General features: G+C 34.9%; 1 protein-coding gene across 2 annotated transcripts in view; it reads left to right on the top strand.

Moving 5' to 3' along the window:
* LOC150106249 (agrin-like) overlaps positions 1-20,868 on the top strand; it is a 199,639-nt gene that overhangs the window by 39,157 nt on the left and 139,614 nt on the right. For both annotated transcript variants that reach the window (XM_090392268.1, XM_090392266.1), the window contains exons 3-5: positions 7,040-7,255; positions 13,775-13,987; positions 19,395-19,489. In XM_090392268.1, coding sequence (XP_090248394.1) covers positions 7,040-7,255; positions 13,775-13,987; positions 19,395-19,489 — 524 coding nt within the window. The remainder of the gene's footprint in view (positions 1-7,039; positions 7,256-13,774; positions 13,988-19,394; positions 19,490-20,868) is intronic.

Below are 20,868 nucleotides of genomic sequence, written 5' to 3'. Positions count from 1 at the left end.
CAACTTTTCATCCTACACTTTCTCATTATCAGACCGTTTTTGGTGAAATACTTCAGGCAGTGCAATTTGAGATATAAAGCTAAAATACCAAGTCACAAAATGCGTTAATATTTTTAGATTGTTTATTGTAGTTATTTTCTTTCGTTTAGTACATTGGCAATGCTTAAAAAAACTGCGTCGTTATCCATCATTTCACTTATGCATCATGGATGCTGGTAGACAATGTGAATTTTTCTGCTCGAACTTAAAAAAGCGTACTACTTTCGCACTCTATTTTAATGTGCAAGTTTCTTTAAGTAAATGACTTCCGAACTTCATTTTCCATATGAATGTCATCAAATCTCTATCAGATTAGGTTCGTTTAGACATGTATGCATATTGATATTATAAAGTGAAAAACATTTCCTTTTTCGACAGCCTTATAATCTGTAGTCCACGTACCATCATATAGTAAGCTTTTACACATTTAATTATTTAATTTTCAAAGTTCATCTGGATAAAATACAAGATAACAATTAGAAGCATGAGAGTATATTTAGGAAATATTAATTTATCAGTAGTGAAAAAAAAACCGTAGTTTTCAATGCATCGATTCTCAGTTTCCTTACCATTTATTTGCAGAACCTGACTGATTGGCTTGGTTCTCAGGATGGTTTCAAATCATAGCTGCATTTTAAAATCATTATGGCTACATCCAGCATCCAGTTGAGTGGATCTGTGTACTTAAATGTATGCCATGATGAATCCACTTCGCATTAACAAGCAATCACAAGTCGTAATTCACGAGCAGCACAGGCTGCTCAAAATCCAATTCCCTAGCATAGTGGATGTCTGCTTATCGTGATATCCGCATTACCGTGATTTTTCAAAGGCACGCGTTTTTCCCTGTTTGAAATGAGTGAAATTGGATGCTGCTTATATAGGATATATTGGATGAGTGCATATAAGTGCGACAAATATGCACTCGTGAGACAAAAACACTGAACCATAAGATGTCGCACCATAAAATAAAAATAATGTGCACTTTAATGTTTTCTTTTTTTTTTTTTTTCAATTTTATTCCTTGTTGCGTATTTATATGTTACTTAGATTCGTTTTTATCTCCGGTTAGTCACAGGAAGAACAAGTGTAACCTTTAGTCCCATCTTATGCGAGATTGCAGATCTATGGCGTGGATAGCACTAAAGTGAAAAAGACTGCTTTTGGCACTAAATGATGAGGTTGTGCTCACGGAGTATACATAGACATGCATGCTTTTCCTGTTTTGGAATTTGAGAAAATAACCATCATTGAAAGCAAATTTTATCGATTCACTATAAGTTTTTGAATTGAATTGTTTATCATTCACCCACAAAAAGAGAGATGCTGGTGATGTTTGAAACATATGAAAACCAAAACTAATGAAACTTCAAAACTAACAGATTTGAATACGAATATTTGTATCGGCGATTAAACTGTAAAAGGGTAAACATTTGACACTTTTTACATACTGATATATCTTTTCCTGTACATTTTTTTGAATTTTTAATTAAAAGTCATGGATAATTGTTTATAATTTACTTATATTTTTGTCAGCAGGCTAATAAAAATACATTTAATTTTCGTTGAAATTTTCATGTTTTTTACTTAAACGTGATTTGTTTTCACATATATTTCTATATTTATGTTTTTTATAAGGAAATATATATGTATATTTTTTTTCTTTTAAAAGGAAAGATCACATTTTTTTCTTTTTCACATCTTTCTAAGATGTGTAGATGGTGTTCTAAAAAGATGTGTAAACAAAGATATACGGCAGTATAAAAAAGTTGGATAAAAAGTATCTCCATTGTTCTAAAAACTGTCATTTGCTTACATTGATCCCAGTTAATCACGGTAAGCAGACACCCACTGGTATTGCTCTAACCTCTTTGTCATGGACTTGGCATACGTTTTTTTTCGATCCATCCACCTCAGCCATCCTTCTTCCTTAAAATGCTTACTTTTGCATCGTTTTTTTACTTAATTCATCCTACAAACTAAAATTCTCAAAATATTAGAATTATCTTTCACTAACTCTGAAAATTTTACTCGATCTAAATGGAGATCTTTCTGTCCTGAGGAAACTTCCTGTACTAAAAATCACCATTATTAGATTTGTCAACTTAAATCAGTAATTCAGTTTCCCATTCACAATTTCCTTTAATTAAATCAACTCTTACATTTTGAATATTTTGCTATTTCAGCCCTACACCTGGTCAGAGTGTCTCTTCCTGATCGTTTTCCAAATTTGTCATTGTGACACTGCACTATACCAGGCTTATGTTTATGTCTATATTATATTTTAGACCCTCAGTTTTTGCAAATTTCTTGCAGATCTGCCCATCGATTCCTGCGGTGCTTCTGCTCAGCATTTATTGTGTTCAAATTAACCTCTTGTGAGAATTTTGTCAAAGTTATTCTTTCTGTGATAGTCATCGTTTTTTTATATATATTTCTCGATTACTCTCTCATCAAAATAGTCATCCTGTGAATTTAATTCTGACTTTCCATCCATGTTTATTAAATAACACCAATATACTGAATATACTGCCACAGTTACAAGTAAGTTTTTCATGGCAAAATATCAGTATAATGTTTGTTGAGAAATTAGCTTATTAATATAATTAGCACTGTTCAACATGAATATCCTTCTGTATAAAATAAAAATGACAGATTTCTAATTAATCATTTAAACAAAAAAGTTTTAAAAGAAAGAGTAGTTGTAATTATGGATAATATTGAGAAATCAACCCATGCAAAGTGGGAGGAGGGAGTTCTCGTATTCAGTTATTCCAACCACTTTGAGAGGCGGTATGTATCACACATACACACACGTGTGTAATAATATATATCACCTGCTTGCTGACATCTAACACTAGGTCGCTGTTGAAGTTGGTTTTCCTTCGAATGCTCTCTCTTTCTTTTAAAACCAGCAGCAAAAACTTTTAATTTTCAGTTCATGCCATCTAAATACTTGTATCTGCGGCTAGAAGGATGAAATAGTAAACAATTAAATAATGTATAAAAACGTAACAGAATTCATCTACTCTAAAGTGATCACAAGAAAAATAATAATGAACAGAATCTTCAAATTCCAAATAAAGAGATCCAATATACACGAAGACTGGCCATTTCTTTAATGGCTAGACATAAAATTCGAACTATATCGAACCGGAGACATTATGTAATCACTAAACAATTTGTTCCATAATCTTTACCATGGCAATAGTCATACCCACTTCATAGGGCAATCCTGCCACAATTCAAACTACTCGTACAATGCAGATGTGCGATAACACCTCATATCTACAATTCTCAACAACTTCTCAGCAACCACTTAATAGTTTAAAATATCGAGCAGTAAAATAAGAACTGTGTAAATTGTACCAACACAGTTAGAGCAAGGTAGAAAGACGGAGATCGCCAAACCAGAACAATTATCACAAAGATTAAAAGGAAAATGCTCTATTATACGACGAAAACAAATAGCAAATATTAATTCCGCTGTTTTCATAATATCTTTGAAGATGGGATTATAAGGTTATAAGAATTTTATTACAATTATTCGATGGAATCCTAGAACTGATTGCGAGGAGGGCTGCCTACACTGCGCTTCATTATTATTCCGCATTAAACCGAACTTATCTCCACATTACATTAAATCCATCCAACAAAAAGTATTTTTGTCTGGTTACTGCGAGTGTTCTTTTCTAGCCAGTTTGCCTCTTATGAGGGATGAAAAACCGATTTTCTAGGAGAAAAACCACACCTTCGCACGAGACTGGGTAACTCAACTTCTTTTGAAAATCCTTCAAATATTCCTCGCGTCCTTGAGTGGATTATTCGAACCGAGCAAAGCACATCGCTGTCAACTATTGTGCTTCACTTATGATATTATACATTTCTATCCTGAGTACACATGCTTCAGTTTCCTTTGTTTAAATAATATGCCATCATTTGTTTTACTTACAAAAATTCACTGTACATTTATCGTTGCTGTTTCAACGAATTTCTCACTTTCTTACTTTACTTCATTTATTCTATCAACTGATGAACTTTTATGTCTTTTCTTCTCTTTTACTCCTATCTTCTATTTTATATATTTTATTTGCACATATTTACACTTTTAAACTTTACACTAACCTTCCTTTCAAAATTTAATCAAAATATGAATGTGACTTGCATTTCATATATTATTATTATTAGTCGCCTCCAGGGAGTCCAAAGACTCATCGAGGGAGAGCATCTACTCTACAGCTCTTCTTCCACCACTCACAATTCACCAACTGACCGCATCTATACCAACGCCATCTACCGCCGACCACCACCACCACTAGGATTTTCACAGACAATCAATCATAAACATCCTTGCCCACGGCGGGATTCGAGCCCGCAGTCTCTTGACTGGAGGGCTGGCGTGCTGGCCACTCGGCCAGCCAGGTTGGCAATATATACTTGACCTCGAAACAATATGAAAAAAAATGTAAACAATAATACAAATTTTCCAAACAAAAAAGTATTATTAATAGAAATATCAGGGTCGTACTAATCCTCGTTTTGGACATCCAAATAAGAAGTGAAGGGGCAAGCTGTCAAATGTCATTAACTAAACAAATAGCAACTTCTGCAAATTATCCATTGTGTGGATAATAATTTTCAAAACAAATAAAAACAGGCAAAATTATCATATGGAATTGTATACTTCTAAAACTGGAATAAGTTATAGCTTTTGTATGAAGAGATTTTACTGTAACAAAACGAGGACGACAAATACATACAAGCTCGTCAATTACTGGATTTTCATAAATATAAATATTTTTGACGCAGCGAAAATAAAAACACGACACAAAGTTGTTTGTAAATGCATCAATAAATTTATTACATCATTGGGGTAAAGGTTAGGTAATCTAGAAATCCTAATGTAAGGACTCTTTCGATCCATTTTAGGCCTCCCATAAGTAACGTGGTCTCTCAATGGCGAGGCAGGTTATTTACTACCTCAATAAGGAAGTTTAAACACTGGAAGCTTTTTCTCTAGTGCGTTACCAAGAAGAAAGCTTGCTGCAAAGTGGTCCTTCAATTCGCTTTGTTATATTGCTCCGGACTAAGGAAGAGGTTGGTCGTGTAGAGAATCGAATAAACTTTCGAAAAAAAATTGAAGTCGATAATTATTAAAAATCTATAAACTCGAGGGTGGTTGTTGTTATTCGGAGTTTGATTTGACGGCCAAAGCAATTAAGGCTGTACCAGCCAATGTATGTTAATTGCGTGTGTTCTTCTTGGTAGTTTGGGGAGATTGAAATCCCAAGTTCCTAGATGGGAACATCCTATCTGGTCTCTGTATCAGACCCACTAACTCACCTTCTGTTAAAACTTTTGAATAGGTCCTTCGCAGTTCGAACACAGATATTTAAGTCTCAAGGCAGAATAACCTCCAACCGTATTTTAAACTAGAAAAAGAAAAAAATCATTGAACTTTCTCAAGTAAACGCATCAGAAACTTCATCCTCCCATTCATTGCCTATCGAACCTATAGCTATAAAACATGAAAAATACTATTAGTATTAGGCGTCATCGTGTAGTCTCTCCCATATATGATACTCCCTACATCACTTTCCAACCTCCTGTATATTAACCTCGCATTAATCTGCTAGCGTAATTTTCAATGTGCGATTAAGCTATACAGTAATAAACACAAGTGTAACACCTACGTAGAATTATATTTCCGTCCTCGTTTAAATGCTCATATCTGGAGAGGAAAACTAAGCAATAGTGAAGGATCGCATGTTCCTTTTGTTTGAGGATGCTGAGAGAGGGAGTGCTGCGACTGCCTTCAGTAACTAGTATTTGTACACCTGCATTTTCATAACTGCAAGCAGCATCATTTGATTAAACTTTCTCTCAAGACAAGCATATCCTCGACCACAGACATTGTAAACAGCTTAAATAGACTATTACTTTTTTTCTGCCTCTTTTCTGCTTGCCTTTCAACTCCGTGTTCCTTCCTCTATGGTAAACACTTATAAATGAAACATTAACATTTCTCTTTCCTTCAGGTGAAATTCTAAAATCCACTCTAAAATCTACTGTCATGTAACAATACTAGGAGCCTATGTAGCATAGGTGAGCAATCCACCCTTCTTTAAGTAATAAATTTTGAAATGTTTGTTTCAATAGTCTTCGTAATCTAATATTACGATATTGCGAGCAGTACGACTCATCATAGGCGACCCTTATGACTCTTTCGCATTCAAAGCATACCTCATTCCTCAAAATCGGATACGATTCTGACATTAATCTTTTATGATCAATGACAATATCGATAGTCTGCAATTTAAACTTCACTTTAAATATATTTTTTAGTTTATTTATCTACAAGTGGTTCGTCTAGTTTGGAGAAATCGGTTATTAATACCTTATTATGAAAATTGTTGCTAATTTCTCGGTCCAGAAAAGGTTGTACAAGAAATTACTACCTCAATATCACGAATTCAGATCTAGAGGGGTAAAAAAACGGTGCTATTTATGACTCAGTCTCTTGAATTTCTCGAATGTGCAGAACAGGTTGATATATATTATGTTCTCATTTGACGAAGGTCAAATTACAAAAAAGTTTCATCTCCTTGTATAATATGTGAAACAGTATAATATAATATTAAACATGCTGTTGCGAATGTCACTGTTTCATTAGAACTTAATTGGTAGAGCAGTCGGAGATTAATATGATGACATGATTCATTCAGATAGTGAAAATGTGATAAAAGTAAACTGATGAACCAGTTCTTAAGCTAAGAAAAAGTAAATGAAATGTTGAGAGCGCATATCAGTTTCAGTGAGCTTTCTATTAAGTTTTTCAGTTATCTCTAACAAATTATAATAATGAAATTTCGAGCCGCTTTGGTGACTAGGAAAACACCAAATTTATAAATTAAAACAGTTGTTTGGTTATATTGAGTATTATCATGTTGCCTTAAGAAAAATCCTAGCTCTAGTGTAGCATTCCGTATGTTAACCCAAGGTGCCAATCCATGTGAGAATCTTCAATGTGGACCAGCTCAGGAATGCGACATCGATCGGTACGGAATTGCCACGTGTCAATGTCCTCAAAACTGCGAACCTGTGATGCGACCTATTTGCGGCTCTGATGACAGGACTTATCACAGTGCATGCGAACTTCGTCGCCAAGCATGTCATGAACAGCGAGAGGTGACAATGCAGTATCGAGGAGCATGCGGTAAGTAGAAGCGGCAAATATTTTTACTCATGTTTTTTCACATTTCATTTATATTTTGATGGATATGCATTTAGTGACTATTTCATTAATCAAGTGGCTATTTCTAATCGATGTGAACCATATGGCGTGCCACATTATCTTTTGTTGGAAGCCGTTGCTACAATGAAAGTAAACATTCTTATTGCGCACTCGTGCGCAATAATGTGTAGGATGGTAAGCAATGGTTGACTGGCAGTAAGATAATGACTCCAGAAATCTCTTCTACAAAGACTACTTGGGTTGCGATATTTCCAATACCAAACTGAGACTACCGACTCGTGCTGTTCCTCCATATCCTCGTTCTTTCAACGTTGTGTACAGTTGGATCTCTTTTCACCGAACCAAGATTTCATTCTTTACGTGGCAATGCTTTTCATATTGTGAGCATAGTTATGTTTTGTGCTGAAGAACGGATGCATGTGATTTGTTGATTTCAGTTGCACCAAGACATTATTTCGATTACGATGACGCATGTAGTGGTCGATTGTATATACAGTATAGTTTTATTCTTTTTGATCTTAAGACATATTTTCTGGCCATGTCCACCTCACTGGCTTGTTGCTTATGGATCCTACTTAATTCGTAATAAGTTTGTTCTGAAATAGTTAGGCTGGTGCTTGAGTAATACTGGCGCACACAATCGTTCCACGTTAGTAATCTGTTACATCTCGGTTTCAGCTATTCTTCAATGAAAACTTGAGTTTCGTGATGTTTGCTGAATACAACTGATTAGTCCGGTCTCATACTTACGTTTTCCTGCCTTGTAACTAAAAACGAATGAAAGATAATGCTTATAAACTGAAGTCGTCTGGATGATGCAAACGAAAAAAAAAATATATCTTTACCCACACTGACTATTAAAGAAACAAGCGAGGTTACTATTACAGGAAAACAACAGACTCAGTTATATCCACTTACACTTGAAAGCTTTCGTCTCGCCTGTACAATCTACTCCACTGTCAGACAGGCAAGCTTATAAAGAAGCTTAACAGGTCTGTTATATTTTTTCTGTTCATAATTCAGTTATTAAACATCAAACTGGAGGAAGCTATCTAGGATGAGTCAATATCGGTAGAAGTCAAGGTGTGTATCTTTTAGAGCCTTCATGATAGTGGGTACTACCAGGCTGTAAATGTTTTGTCGACCGATATGTCATTTTGCTCAATGGAAACTTGAAGTGGACGAAAACCATTTCTGGACTCCAAAGTAAAGACCGATTCACTTCTTTCCTTTCATTTCTTCTTACATAGCGCTTGAACGAGGGTTTTAGAATTATTTCTGATGTCGTCATGAACATGCGCTACAGGGTACAGCTTTAAAATTATTTCGCAGAGCGACCCGATCAGTAGATAAAACATGCCAGAATGAACTAACAATGATAACCATTTAGAAGACGTCTAGATTAGCTAGCGAGTAATTCTTACCGCCACTATTTTTCAGGTGTGCGTTCTATACCTCTTATAGAGCGCACACCAGAGGCTATGATGTCTAGAAGAACTTGCGAAATTCCTGGAATCCGTGTGATGAATCCATTGTACACAATTCTATATCCTTCTCGATTTCAGTTTCTGAAGCAAATTGTTAAAGCGCGGTTGGAAAAAAATAAAACCGTGGTATTTTGGGAACACTGGACTATTCTGCATTCCAAGTTTAATTAATAGCGAAGTCATTTCGTTGGAGATTTTAATAGTCACAACTGAAGCTAGATATAAGTATTATCAACCGTCTAATATAATCAACCGTCTCATCCAAGTTGTTCACACGTTTTTTAAAGTACCAGATCACCCTTAGTCAAACACATTTGATCTCTTCTTCACAAATGAACGCTCGGCAATTGAAATGACACCCGAATGTCAATTTCTTCTCCGATGGTTTAGCATTCACATACCTGATTCCTTCATGGTGTCTTTAGTATAAAAATGTCAATTGTCAAGATATTCCCTAATTTCCGTTCTTCAGTTTCCTTGGATGAATTATTTTTCAACCCAAACATCCGCAATGAGCGCACCACTGAAACAATTCTTATAAATATGAAAGCAACTTGGTCTTCTCCATTTCACTTAAGATTTCGCGTCTTTTCTAAAATTGGGAAGCAGGCTAAGCGGTCATGTTCTTGCTCGCGAGTGTACACCCTCTGTCCAAAAAGAAACCGAACTTTTCAAAAATAGAAGAAACTAGTGCCGCCACCTGTTGTATCTTTTTGTTGTCGAAAGCGGCAACCTTCATTAGTATTGTGTGAACTGTTTATGACATTTGTTTCATTAGAAGCCGAGTTATAGTGCCAAGAGTGACAGTGTGTTTTGACGAACGGTCGGGAAATAAGTTTAAAACAGAGAGCTGCGATTGACTTTTGTGTTAAACTTGGTAAAAGTTTTACCGAAACGCATCAAATGCTTCACAAAGCATACGGTGATCAATGCTTATCCCGTACTCAAGTTTACGAGTGGTTTAAGTGATTTCAAAGTGGTTGTGAGACGCTTGAGGACGACGAAAAGCCGGCCTCCAAAAACTGGGCTGAGCGAAGTTAACATCCAAAAAGTGCGTGATTTCATCAAAGAAATCACGCACTTTTTGGATGTTATCGAAATCATCCGTGAGATTGATTCAAGATTAATTGGGGATTCCAAAATCAACTGTGCACAACAATTTGATCGAGAGTTTGCGCCTTCGTAAATTGAATCCGCGATTTGTTCCCCACAAGTTGACCGACGACCAAAAATGTATCGAATTGAACACTGCAAGGACCTCATTAAAACCGCTCGTAAGGACTCAAACTTCCTTGAAACGATCGTTACTGGTGACGAAACATGGTGTTTTGAGTATGAGCCCAAAACAAAGCGCCAGAGTGCTGAGTGGGGACCACCAGAAAAGGGGCATCCGAAAAAAAGTCACTTGGAGAAGTCAAAAGTAAAGACAATGCTGATTTGTTCTACGATTCCAAGGGCATTATCCACAAAGAATTCGTTCCGCCTGGCCAAACGGTCAGTGGTGAGTTTTATCTCGAAGTTTTGAAGCGATTGATAGCGAGAATTCGTCGAGTACGGCATGAATATCGTGACGACCGACCGTTCGTCAAAACACTGTCACTCTTGGCACTATAACTCTGTTTCTAATTAAACAAATGTCATAATGTCATAAACAGTTGACACAACACAATGCACGTTGCCACTTTCGACAACAAAAAGATACAACAGGTGGCGCCACTAGTTTCTTCTATTTTCGAAAAGTTCGGTTTCTTTTTGGACAGAAGGTGTATATCTGGATATCTCGCATAATATAAAACGAAAAGTTGAAGATTTTTTCTTTCTTTGACTGGAGATAAAACAAATCTAATTAATTAATACGTAAGAAAGAAGCAGATTAAAATTTGATGGTCTTGAAAAAATACATTGAGTGCCCATTTCTATTTACTTGTCACTTATAAGCACTAGCAAATTTCCTTCGTTTCAACTGCGTTAAAAAACGCTTGCAGTGAAAAAATAAAATTCACCATCAAGCGATCGATTGTGATTTCTAATGCATTCCAGAAGAAAAAATCACGGTAATGAAGATATCACGGAAACGGACACCTACTGCTAAATCACCGACTACTTTTCTCGTATTTGAGGCGGCTCCTATGTACCATTAATTCTTGCTCAGCACTTAAGTACAGCTAGGTTGATAACTGCCCCCCCCCGTCTCTCTCTCTCTCACACACAGTTCAACTTTCTGCCTTGCAGTTCTACATATATTTCCATGGTTACAGGTATGGTTTCTACAGATATTTTCATAATTTCCTCACTCTCTTCCGATATATATTCAGCTGACTCAGCGTTCCTCTGCCCCAGTTCGCTCCCTCTGCGAACTGGGTGCTGCGTGCGTGGATGGAGAGGACCATTTATAACTTTAAAATCTAGTGTAATTAACTTTCATCTTCTCTTCAACTTTCTTCTTATTCATATTACTAGAAGGTTGATTTGCTTTTAATTAATAAAAGTTTAATTGTGATCTGGTGATCAGTAAAATCGTGGACAAGTGAATAGTTAATCGAAATGTGATCTAACCAAGCGAATCGGCATGTAGAAAAGAGTGTGGTGTTTTCCATGCTGTATTCAGAGATTTGCTGATATTTTTGATCGGGCTTAGAAGATGCAAGTTTTTTTTGCCTTAAGGAAAACTCTGCTGTTCTCTCTTCTTCCCACCCCCAGAAGTTTACAAGCATCTCAATCCCTGTAGTGTTTCACACTTTGGCCAAACTGGTTTTTCGATTAAGACAGAATCGAGAAACATCAAGGTTACATTGGATTAGTTCAACCAGATAAGTCTGAACTTGTGCTATTGCTGCTGTTTACAATTATGTTCAAGCAACTAAGGCTGTGAGTGCAATGTATATGTATTAAAAAGGTATATACATCGGTTTGCCTGTTTTGCAGAATGAAAAAGCATGAGTCGTCTGGACAGGTACCTTCCATTCCGTATCAGACCGTCTAACTCACCTTCACTTGCACAACACATGAGTGTACTTTCCACAGAATACTTAAGACAGTAAAAATTACATGCAATTGCTATTAAAGATTTAAGAAGAAGGTTATTTAAGGAGATTCCAGTACACTTTCGCGCTTTTAATAGGATTATAATGATGGCGCGATTATTAACAAAGGTTTAGAAATAATTATATTTGATCGGAAAATATAAAATATTTTATATGTTTTCAAAGCGTTATTTCCATAAAATCTTTATAGAATTTAATATTGGTTATTTAATATTTAATTTAATTATAATAACGCTATTTACGTACAATCTTTATGTAAATAACTCTTTTAGTTAGTTATTAAAAGCAGTTTAATTTTTAACAGTTAACGTGCTTCACATTTTTGGGAAAGACCAAAGAAAAGCCACATGGACGTTATGTTTTATTGTTATTACCACTGTGTTATTCTCTCTGAAAATTTAGATGTCCGAAAGCAAACAACCTAATCTGAGTGATAACCTAGCAAGAAAGATGGAAATCTAATTTATGGTAGCAAACATGGCAAAACGCTGAAATTAATGTAAAAAAAAAGTAAGCACACGCTTCCACATGTATACATCATATGCTGGAGTTTTTTTTAATCCCTTCGAATTGCTGTACTGTGGACGCCAGGAAAGAAAATCGTATCTTACTAAATGAAAACATTTATAAACTAATGTGGCTTTTTATCTTGTGGGGTGCCATATTATTTATTTATAAGATGTCAAGAATAATCTTAAAAAAAAAAGGCAGTCTTAAAAACAGCATTCTTTAAAAAATTGATAGGCGCCATTAATACGAGAGTGCAGCCTCATAAATGAAGCATCATAAATACCTACATGGTAGCTATCACATTCACTAAAGCCGGTTATTATCATTATTTTTCAGGCAAGTAACGTGAAAGATTCTGTTTGTCCTACTCGTTTCACCATTCCTTTATTTGCCTACGTTCAGTGGCCTGTCACGGCCCAAATTACCTTCGTAGAGGGAATGTTATGGTAGGGCAGTTAATCCTATCTGCAGTATATTAGTTGCAGATTATTTGACCTCCTTGATGGAAGGAGGAAAACAGTTTCTGAGAGAAGCAGCTTCTGAGTGATTGGCTAAATTACCTTCAGTTGAAAAGTCGTTATGAAGGTTCGTTTCGTTCTATACAGGATTCGAATCTAAGTGTTTCCAAGCTGTGGACAATGTCGTGTCACTTTTCCAACCGTGTTAGAGATACTATGAATTCCAGCCGAAAAAAGGCGCGCTGTATGCGAGACAAGTTAATTCATCTTCGGTCCAAAGACTTTAAAAAAGTCGCATTCTTGATATGAATCGAATCCATTGCTTTCCGACCGAACAGCACGAATATTCTAACACTAGTAGGAGACAATGAATGTAAAATGAGATAAAAGACCTTTCTATTTTGCATTTCAGTACAACAAGTAAAACATGCTTAGACTACGTTTCATTCGCTCATTCATAAATTGATTCGATCGTACGTTTACAGTTTACACTGTATTTTACATTTTATAAAAAAGGTTGGAAAACGTATGTAATCGATTTTACTAAAAATCACTTTTGTAGTAAGATTAATAAGATAAATTAGATGCTCATTTCTTACTTCCAAATACATTTTTCTAATTAAATGAAAAAAAAGTTCGATTTTTTCACGCTTCCTAAAATAGATCTTGTATAAATGAAATTCGGTGCACAAGGAAATCGGATTTTTATTTATTCTTTCATGTACACAAAGTGCAGATGAAAAAAATAATTTCATGACAAGGATTACCAGACTAATCTATCCCTTATTCCACTCACCGTACTAATGTACTGGGTTTATTTGTTCCTAGGATTAAAAACCCTTTATTAACTGCGGTTTCATATTTACTGACATTTTATGGCCAACACTTTAATATATGAAATATTAGCATTTCTTGTCATTCTTATGACCATGTTTGAACATATAACTGTGGACTACAAAATCTTCACACTCAATTTACTAGGTTCTGAAGGTCCTTGCTACGAACACAAATGCGACTATGGAGCTACGTGCATAGTGAAGGGTTCCCAGCCATTTTGCGAATGTCCAGTTTGTTCTGAGGAGTTCGAACCTGTTTGTGGTAGTGATGGAATCTCTTATACGAATGAATGCAAAGTGAACAGAGAAGCCTGCGAACACACGAAAGCTATTTCTGTTGCTTATCATGGACTCTGCAGTAAGTATCGCTTGTTATTGTTTCTGATAGTTGCATATTCATGTATTTGTCGTGTTCTGTTTCTACAACGTTTTCGTCACTTCAAGTATTGCATCGAGGAATAACTGAAATATTAATACACATGAAATCGATACGTTGAAAACAAATGATTAGAGATAATGTGAAACATTTGCAAGAAGTTGAATTTTTATACGAATGAATTTGCACTTATGACCAAGAATAAAATATTCACTCCAACTTTAATCCTGGTTTTCAGTTCTAGCTACGCTTCATGGAATTAAAGTCTAGTGAACATTTCATAGAATTATAAAAGAAGGGCAGACTCCATTGTTCTAGCTTTTATTACAAATGATCTTCCAAGATACATGATCGCAATTTTTGACCCACTTTCTCTTTTACTATTATTTAAGCAACGCAACAAAGCTTACTTTTACTGCTTTCATATTCGTGCCTTCAAACCTTAATATGTATCAACAAATTTATGAATTACCATATCTATTATGAATCAGATCTCTTTCTCTAAGAAACAGCATAGAAGAACGAGCTTATTGGAAGCAGTTTCGTGAAGTAATCGTTTATATGACACTAAACTTCCAGAATTAGTTTTTCACCAGCTTGTAACCACATTCATATATAACATTTCAGAAGTCTTGTGCTCCCATTATCCACAACCCACTATTCCCTCTTGGGAAAGGGCTGAAACCAGCAGTACTAAAGTGTTAACAGCTGTTGCTAGAAATCGTACTGGTGTGATAGCTTCAGATTAATGTGAAATGTGGTGGAGTCATGCATTAAAAGTATTGCCTGAGCCATTGTGTACGTGTACACCACCGCACGATTCTTCTTGACCCATTCAGTTTGAAGATTGGTTTGTGGTAGCAATCAGCCAGTCTTTTATTCTGTGCCATTCTTTTCATTTCTATACTTCTTTTACATTTTGGGCATAGGTATTCTTGGTCTGTCTCATGTTCTTTTCCCATTCATATTTCTTTTATTATTTTGGTAGTATTTTCCATGTTTTAAGCAATGTCCTGATAGACTGAACAAAGGTCATATAAACAAGAGAAAAGTATTTAAAATACTTAAACATTCGCACCTTCTCGTCAATCCAACTTTTTTTTCAAATGAAAAACCAGTCGGAAATAAAAATTAAAAGTACAGTCTATTTTCACTTGAAAATACAGTACAGAATAGCATGCGTCCAGATGTAGATTCACTTTTCTTCCCAGTTTAATCAATTTTATTAGAAAAAAGCAATAACTAACAGGTCAGTGACGTACATTATGACTCGGCTTTCCTTAAAACTAGTGACATCATCAACGTTGTATTCGGTGTGGTGAGAACGCTGAACATAAGATCTAGTCATATTACTCCAAAAATGAGCAAACAGCATTGAATAATAAAGTCGTCTATATTTTAATTAATGTAAGTATCGAAGAGTCCAATTATAATGATGCCTCTTGATTATGTTCGGCAGATTTCTAGAAAAGTTAAATTTCGTTGAATTATTAACTCCAGAATTCGACTCTAAAAGCGATGCCCCTCACATTACTTTACAACATGAATATTAAAAGTGGTGTAATGAGTGCAGGATATCTGAAATACCTCGATTCACAGGATATCACTAGCATTGTTTTCCGAAAAAAATTATTTTACCCTACACATGTCGTTTTTGTAGCGTTTTTTTCGGTGTCTGTTTTCACATATCCATAGTTGTATGTTGCAATTTAAAAAAAGAAAATAGTAACAATGAAACTTTTTACTCCTTTTTGTGTACGTAACGTAATAAAAGGATTCCTGAAACAACTGCTTATAGTACGTGTAGTTGGGCGCATGAAATTTGAGCTGTTCTATAAGCTGGTCTTTAGCTTTCAGTCGTAGTTTTATTATAGGAGATATTATTGGTTGCAAATTTCTTTCCAGTAAGTTATTTTTAATTATGATTTCTTCCCTTTCCTGAAAGTCGTAACGAATTCTTGGATGATTCCTTTCGTTCTGTATGAAACTCGTGAATTAAATTCTATTAATTTCCAAGTTGAACCAAAATTCTTATTCATGCAGTCCTTCAGGAATAAGGACTGCACACGTGCAGTTCATGGTCTCTGAACAGATGCAGTAATATTAGATTTCTTATATGTTGTTGGCATTAGTTTCCTGCTACATCATTGCCATTTGGGACTGAAAGCCAGTCGTACGCTAACATTCTAAACTTTTGGGAATCTATTCCCAAACTTTAATATCTCCTCACTAATAGGAGTGGGGGTATTAACGAAGGCCGTACGACTACTATATTATGTCTGCTAACTGCGTGTGCTCTTATGCGTTGGATGAAAATTCTTCCAGCCTCCATGAGAGAGCGGAGGAGGGGGGGGGATGTAGTGAAGAGATTGGTTGTTCAAAATCACACCAAAGCAATTAAGTCGAGACTGAAACGCCACAATCTTCGTTCTAGAAGGAATTCCCTATATCGCCTTCGTTGGAATTCCCTTATAAGTATTCCTTTCATAGTAAGTACAATACAACAGTAATATTACTTATTCCTAACCAAAAGACATTCTCGCACTATGAATGTCTGATTTAAGTATGAACGGCTGCAAAGGTGGAATGTAGATCAGAAAACACGAATCACTCAAGTACGCTAATAACACAGGACTTAGAAGTGTTAGAAACTAGATGCGAAGATGAAATCATGTCACGAGTGTATTGCGAGTACTGTGAAAAGAAGCAGATTGTCAAACACAGAAGTGTAATTCTGCTTCTTTTGACAATAAGATCGGATGCTTCAAATTGTTGTCATAAGAATTAATACAAAAACTCAACAAAAAGATTGCATAGCACACTGTTCAGGTGAATCTCACGCTCGAAGTAGGAATCTGCAACTAAGAGATTCAGCAGTTTAACTACTTTGCTTTTTTCTATTCTTCTTCATGGGTATAAATATCACTCTCCACGTCTCTTGCCACTGCTTCAACTTAAAGTCGAACAGCAGGATCTTAAGTACAGATCAATCTGTAGATGATGCCACATTCTATATCTAACCAAGCGCCTGCACACTACATTCAGTTTGTAATCCTAAATGCCTCCTCATATACACAGCATAGCGAATTAATAGTTACATTTAGTGAACAAAGTGAAGAAAATGGTGGAGCACACAGAAAACGCAGTTGACAAGAGCGAGCTTAAAACTCCTGAGCTAATGTGGTGTACATTTCCAATCACTCATAATGGACCCAGTGGCACAAATTAACACAAATTTATGTGAGTAAGTCTTCAATATGTGAATGTAACAAAGAATATGTGAATGTCACAAAATGGTTTGAAAACTTTTAAGAAAGCCTTCGAAGAACACTTTTACTAAAATCGCAAAGTACATGTAACAAAGTTGCCACATTCATGTGTGTAGCACACATGAATTTCGTGAAAAATCAGTTATTTTTAATAAATAATTTTGTTTATATTGTTTATGGACAAATTACTACTACAGAGTCTGTAATACATCTCCTGCAAATCCTGTAGTATCGAACGTTAAAACCAAAGAAGCTGGTTCTCAAAAGCAAGTCGGAATGCCTTTATGGTTTCAACACATTTACTGTATTAGCAGTGAAATACACACTAATCTAATAAGCATCTCTTCACTATAAAATATTACTTATAATAAATAAATCTACTGAAAATTTAAGTGCAAGTGCTATTCTTTCCAAATTCTCGACAGGGTCCTACTTAAATATGTTTCCAAGTACAATTTTCGGGACGTTTATTTCATTATTTCACCACTTTTCGATGAAAGAAGATTTTCTTAAGTATGACCCGGAGCAACACCATTAGTTTTAAAATATATTCATAGTATGCAATTCATAGGGGATTTGACTGTAGTCTACAAAGCTTGTTAAGAGAGCGACATCCTTATAATAATAGTTGTTCATTCCTTTAACAGGCTTTATAGACAGCATCAAAATCCCCTCTTATCTACGTAAGTTTTGTAACCTACAAAATCGAAGTATTTTTCCATAAGAGTAGCCACACATTCCAACTCGCAGTTCTGGCCTCTCTCCACTGCACCTTCTCCCGCATATCAATGTTCCGTTTTAAGGTAGTAACCCAAAACTTCAAAGTTGAATAAGGGTTGTTCCTACAGATTAATGAATTTTTGTAGTCTTAGTGGCTTCTTATTCCCAAGTCCTTCTCTTGTTCTGAGTTTTCTTACCCAAAATAGGTTACCTTTGAAATTTTGCTAACCAGTCCAAGGTCTTCATATTTTAATTGTTCTACAAAATGTTATTTGCCATTCTCAGAATAAACATCCGGTTTAAGTCTGCTGAAACAATAGCCGTTTCCATTTAGATATCTAAATTTGCAGATGACAACTTAATTCAAGATCAATAACATTGATAAACATGAAGAACAGCGGATCCATTATTGCCCCCTCCCCTGTGGAATCCCCACTATTTTACCAAAATTGCAGTTTATACAAATTTCAAACTAGCAATATCACAATGACTTTAAGAGGATTCACGACACTAACCTTCACAAATCCATGCTGCGATTCGCTTAGAATTTTAATGGCATATAAATATCCTTGCAGGGTGCGCTGAGCAACCGACTCCATTATTTTACTCATAATATTTATCTTGCTTGTTTGCAGTTTCCATATCATTTTCTGACCTTCCTTTAGGTCCAAATTCTAAATCTAACCTGTGCATGTTCCCAATAAATTGCGCATTGCTGTACCCACTCTTTGAAGAATACACCATCCGCTCTTTTTAAATGTTAAATTGAAAAGATGCCGAGAGGTCGTAATCGATTTTATTGTCTAGGGAAAAAATTAGATAAAGGAATTATGGTCCAAAAAGATAAATAAGTACATAATTAAATTTTTCATTTTTTTATTTATTTTTAATTTAGTTTTAATTTAGGAAATAAAGTTATTATGGCGACTCATTTAAAACAAGTCAATTCACAGATTCAGAAGCGCTGATTTTTTTAAAATTAAATTTCGATTGATTAGCATAATCGAAACCTTCTCAATCGTGTCATAATTGCTATCATGGGAATGTAGTTATATATTCTCAATTCGCGTTCACTTTTGTTAATGATAAAATTCCGTATAAATCCTAGCGAATGACAACATGATAGTTTAACTATTTTTAACTTAATGAATTTTTTAAAATTCTTATACGCCTAGTCTTAACCTCGTATTTCTAAATTATTATAATACACGAGAAACGAGCGCACAAATTTAAATCATCTCAGACTAAGTAACTCTTCGGCCTGCTTATGAAAACCAGGATGTAAGTTGGTCGTTCAGCATTCAAAGACTTTTAATGAAGTCCTTCGGAAATCTGAAAAAAAATTGTATGAATGAATCATCTTCCATTTATTTAATCTAAGCTATTTTTTATGTTGCTAGGTGGCTGTGAAAAGAAGCTTTGCGAATATTATGCAGTTTGTGAAAGCGAGGGGCCAGGTGTCGGACGATGCGTTTGCCCTCGCAGTTGCCTTAAAGTAAGTTTTCAAATGGCTCCTCAGAAAAAAAAAATGATCCTTTTAACAAAAGCATTATTCTTAGATTAAGATTTGTGCAACACACTTATAATTTGGTCCTTTTGATATTTATATTTCTGTTATATTTAACAACTAGCAGGTTCTATTGCGTGCATTTCACATTATTCTAGGGGATAGTGCAGTATCAAATAGCTCTGCAGGCAGTTCTCTACACAGCCAAATTTGAGATTTTATTCACTTTCTCAATGGTTTTGTGAAATATATATATGAGAGTGAGTGTGTGTGTGTGTGAAAAGAAATCAAATATTTCAGTGTATGAAACAGATAAAATTACACGAAATAAAGCGATATAAAGAAAACTAAACGTGAATACTGGAGTAACTGCTCCAAATAATTAGATCATGATTTTTATTGTATTTATTCAAAGATGAATTTAGAGAACACTACAAACTCAAAATAAAAGTACTACATGAATGGATAAAACTAACAAATATCGGATTTTGTAAATGGAAAGATTTTCAAAACCTGTCACAGAAAAGAATAAAAGAAAAATAGAACCGAAGAACGATACTTATGAAGTGAACAATAACTTTGGAAATAACAATATTGAACAAACCCGTAAAGAACTGAATAATAGAAACTCACCTGGAATAAATAAGAAAATTTAATGAACTATTAAATTGCGGAAGGAAATACGAGTAATTAGCAGGAGAATTGCTATTTTAAATACTGTGTTTAAAAAAAGAAAAATAATAAATGACCAGCTAAAGAACTTAACATTATCTTCAAGAAAGGAGACCACGCTAATCCAGAGAACTGCACAGGAATAATGAGTTTTGTACACCACTAAAATTATGCATAAAAATAATTGGAAAAACATAAGTAATCTGACTCCCTGTAAGTGTTAATCTTATTTTCACTATTAAACTGCACTTAAAAGTTTCACTATTCTCTTATTTTCCAATTCCTTACGTTTTTGATTTTTTATTATTAGTAATACAGTACATTGATTTAGGACAATGACCAAACAACATCTAAGAAATCAAAACCGCGCGTTTTCGATTTCCTCAATATTTAGTCATTGTCTTGAAAATAAAATAAGAAAATGGAAATAAGAAATTTCCCTAAGCAGTACCTTCCTGAATTAAGCGATTTACTAAATAGCAAATCATTTAATTCAGAAGGGTGTCTGTTTAGCCTTGTGGGAATGTAGTTAGCATCCATTGAGCTAGGCCTCATAAAAAAGATAGGTTCTACCGACTTTTCTAAACTGGGTCCGAGCTAGTTTATTACTAGCACGGGTTTTACTTATGCACAATTTGTACGTAAATCATTTTAGACTCTACCCAACTTTATAATCAGATATTCTATTTTAATGT

Source organism: Typopeltis vanoorti, chromosome 5, assembly GCF_054136105.1.
Source record: "Typopeltis vanoorti isolate ZY-2024b chromosome 5, IOZ_Tvanoo_1.0, whole genome shotgun sequence".
NCBI classification, from domain to species: Eukaryota; Metazoa; Arthropoda; class Arachnida; order Uropygi; family Thelyphonidae; genus Typopeltis; species Typopeltis vanoorti.
Note: the sequence above shows the minus strand (reverse complement) of the source record. Positions and strands in the feature narration are given on the sequence as shown.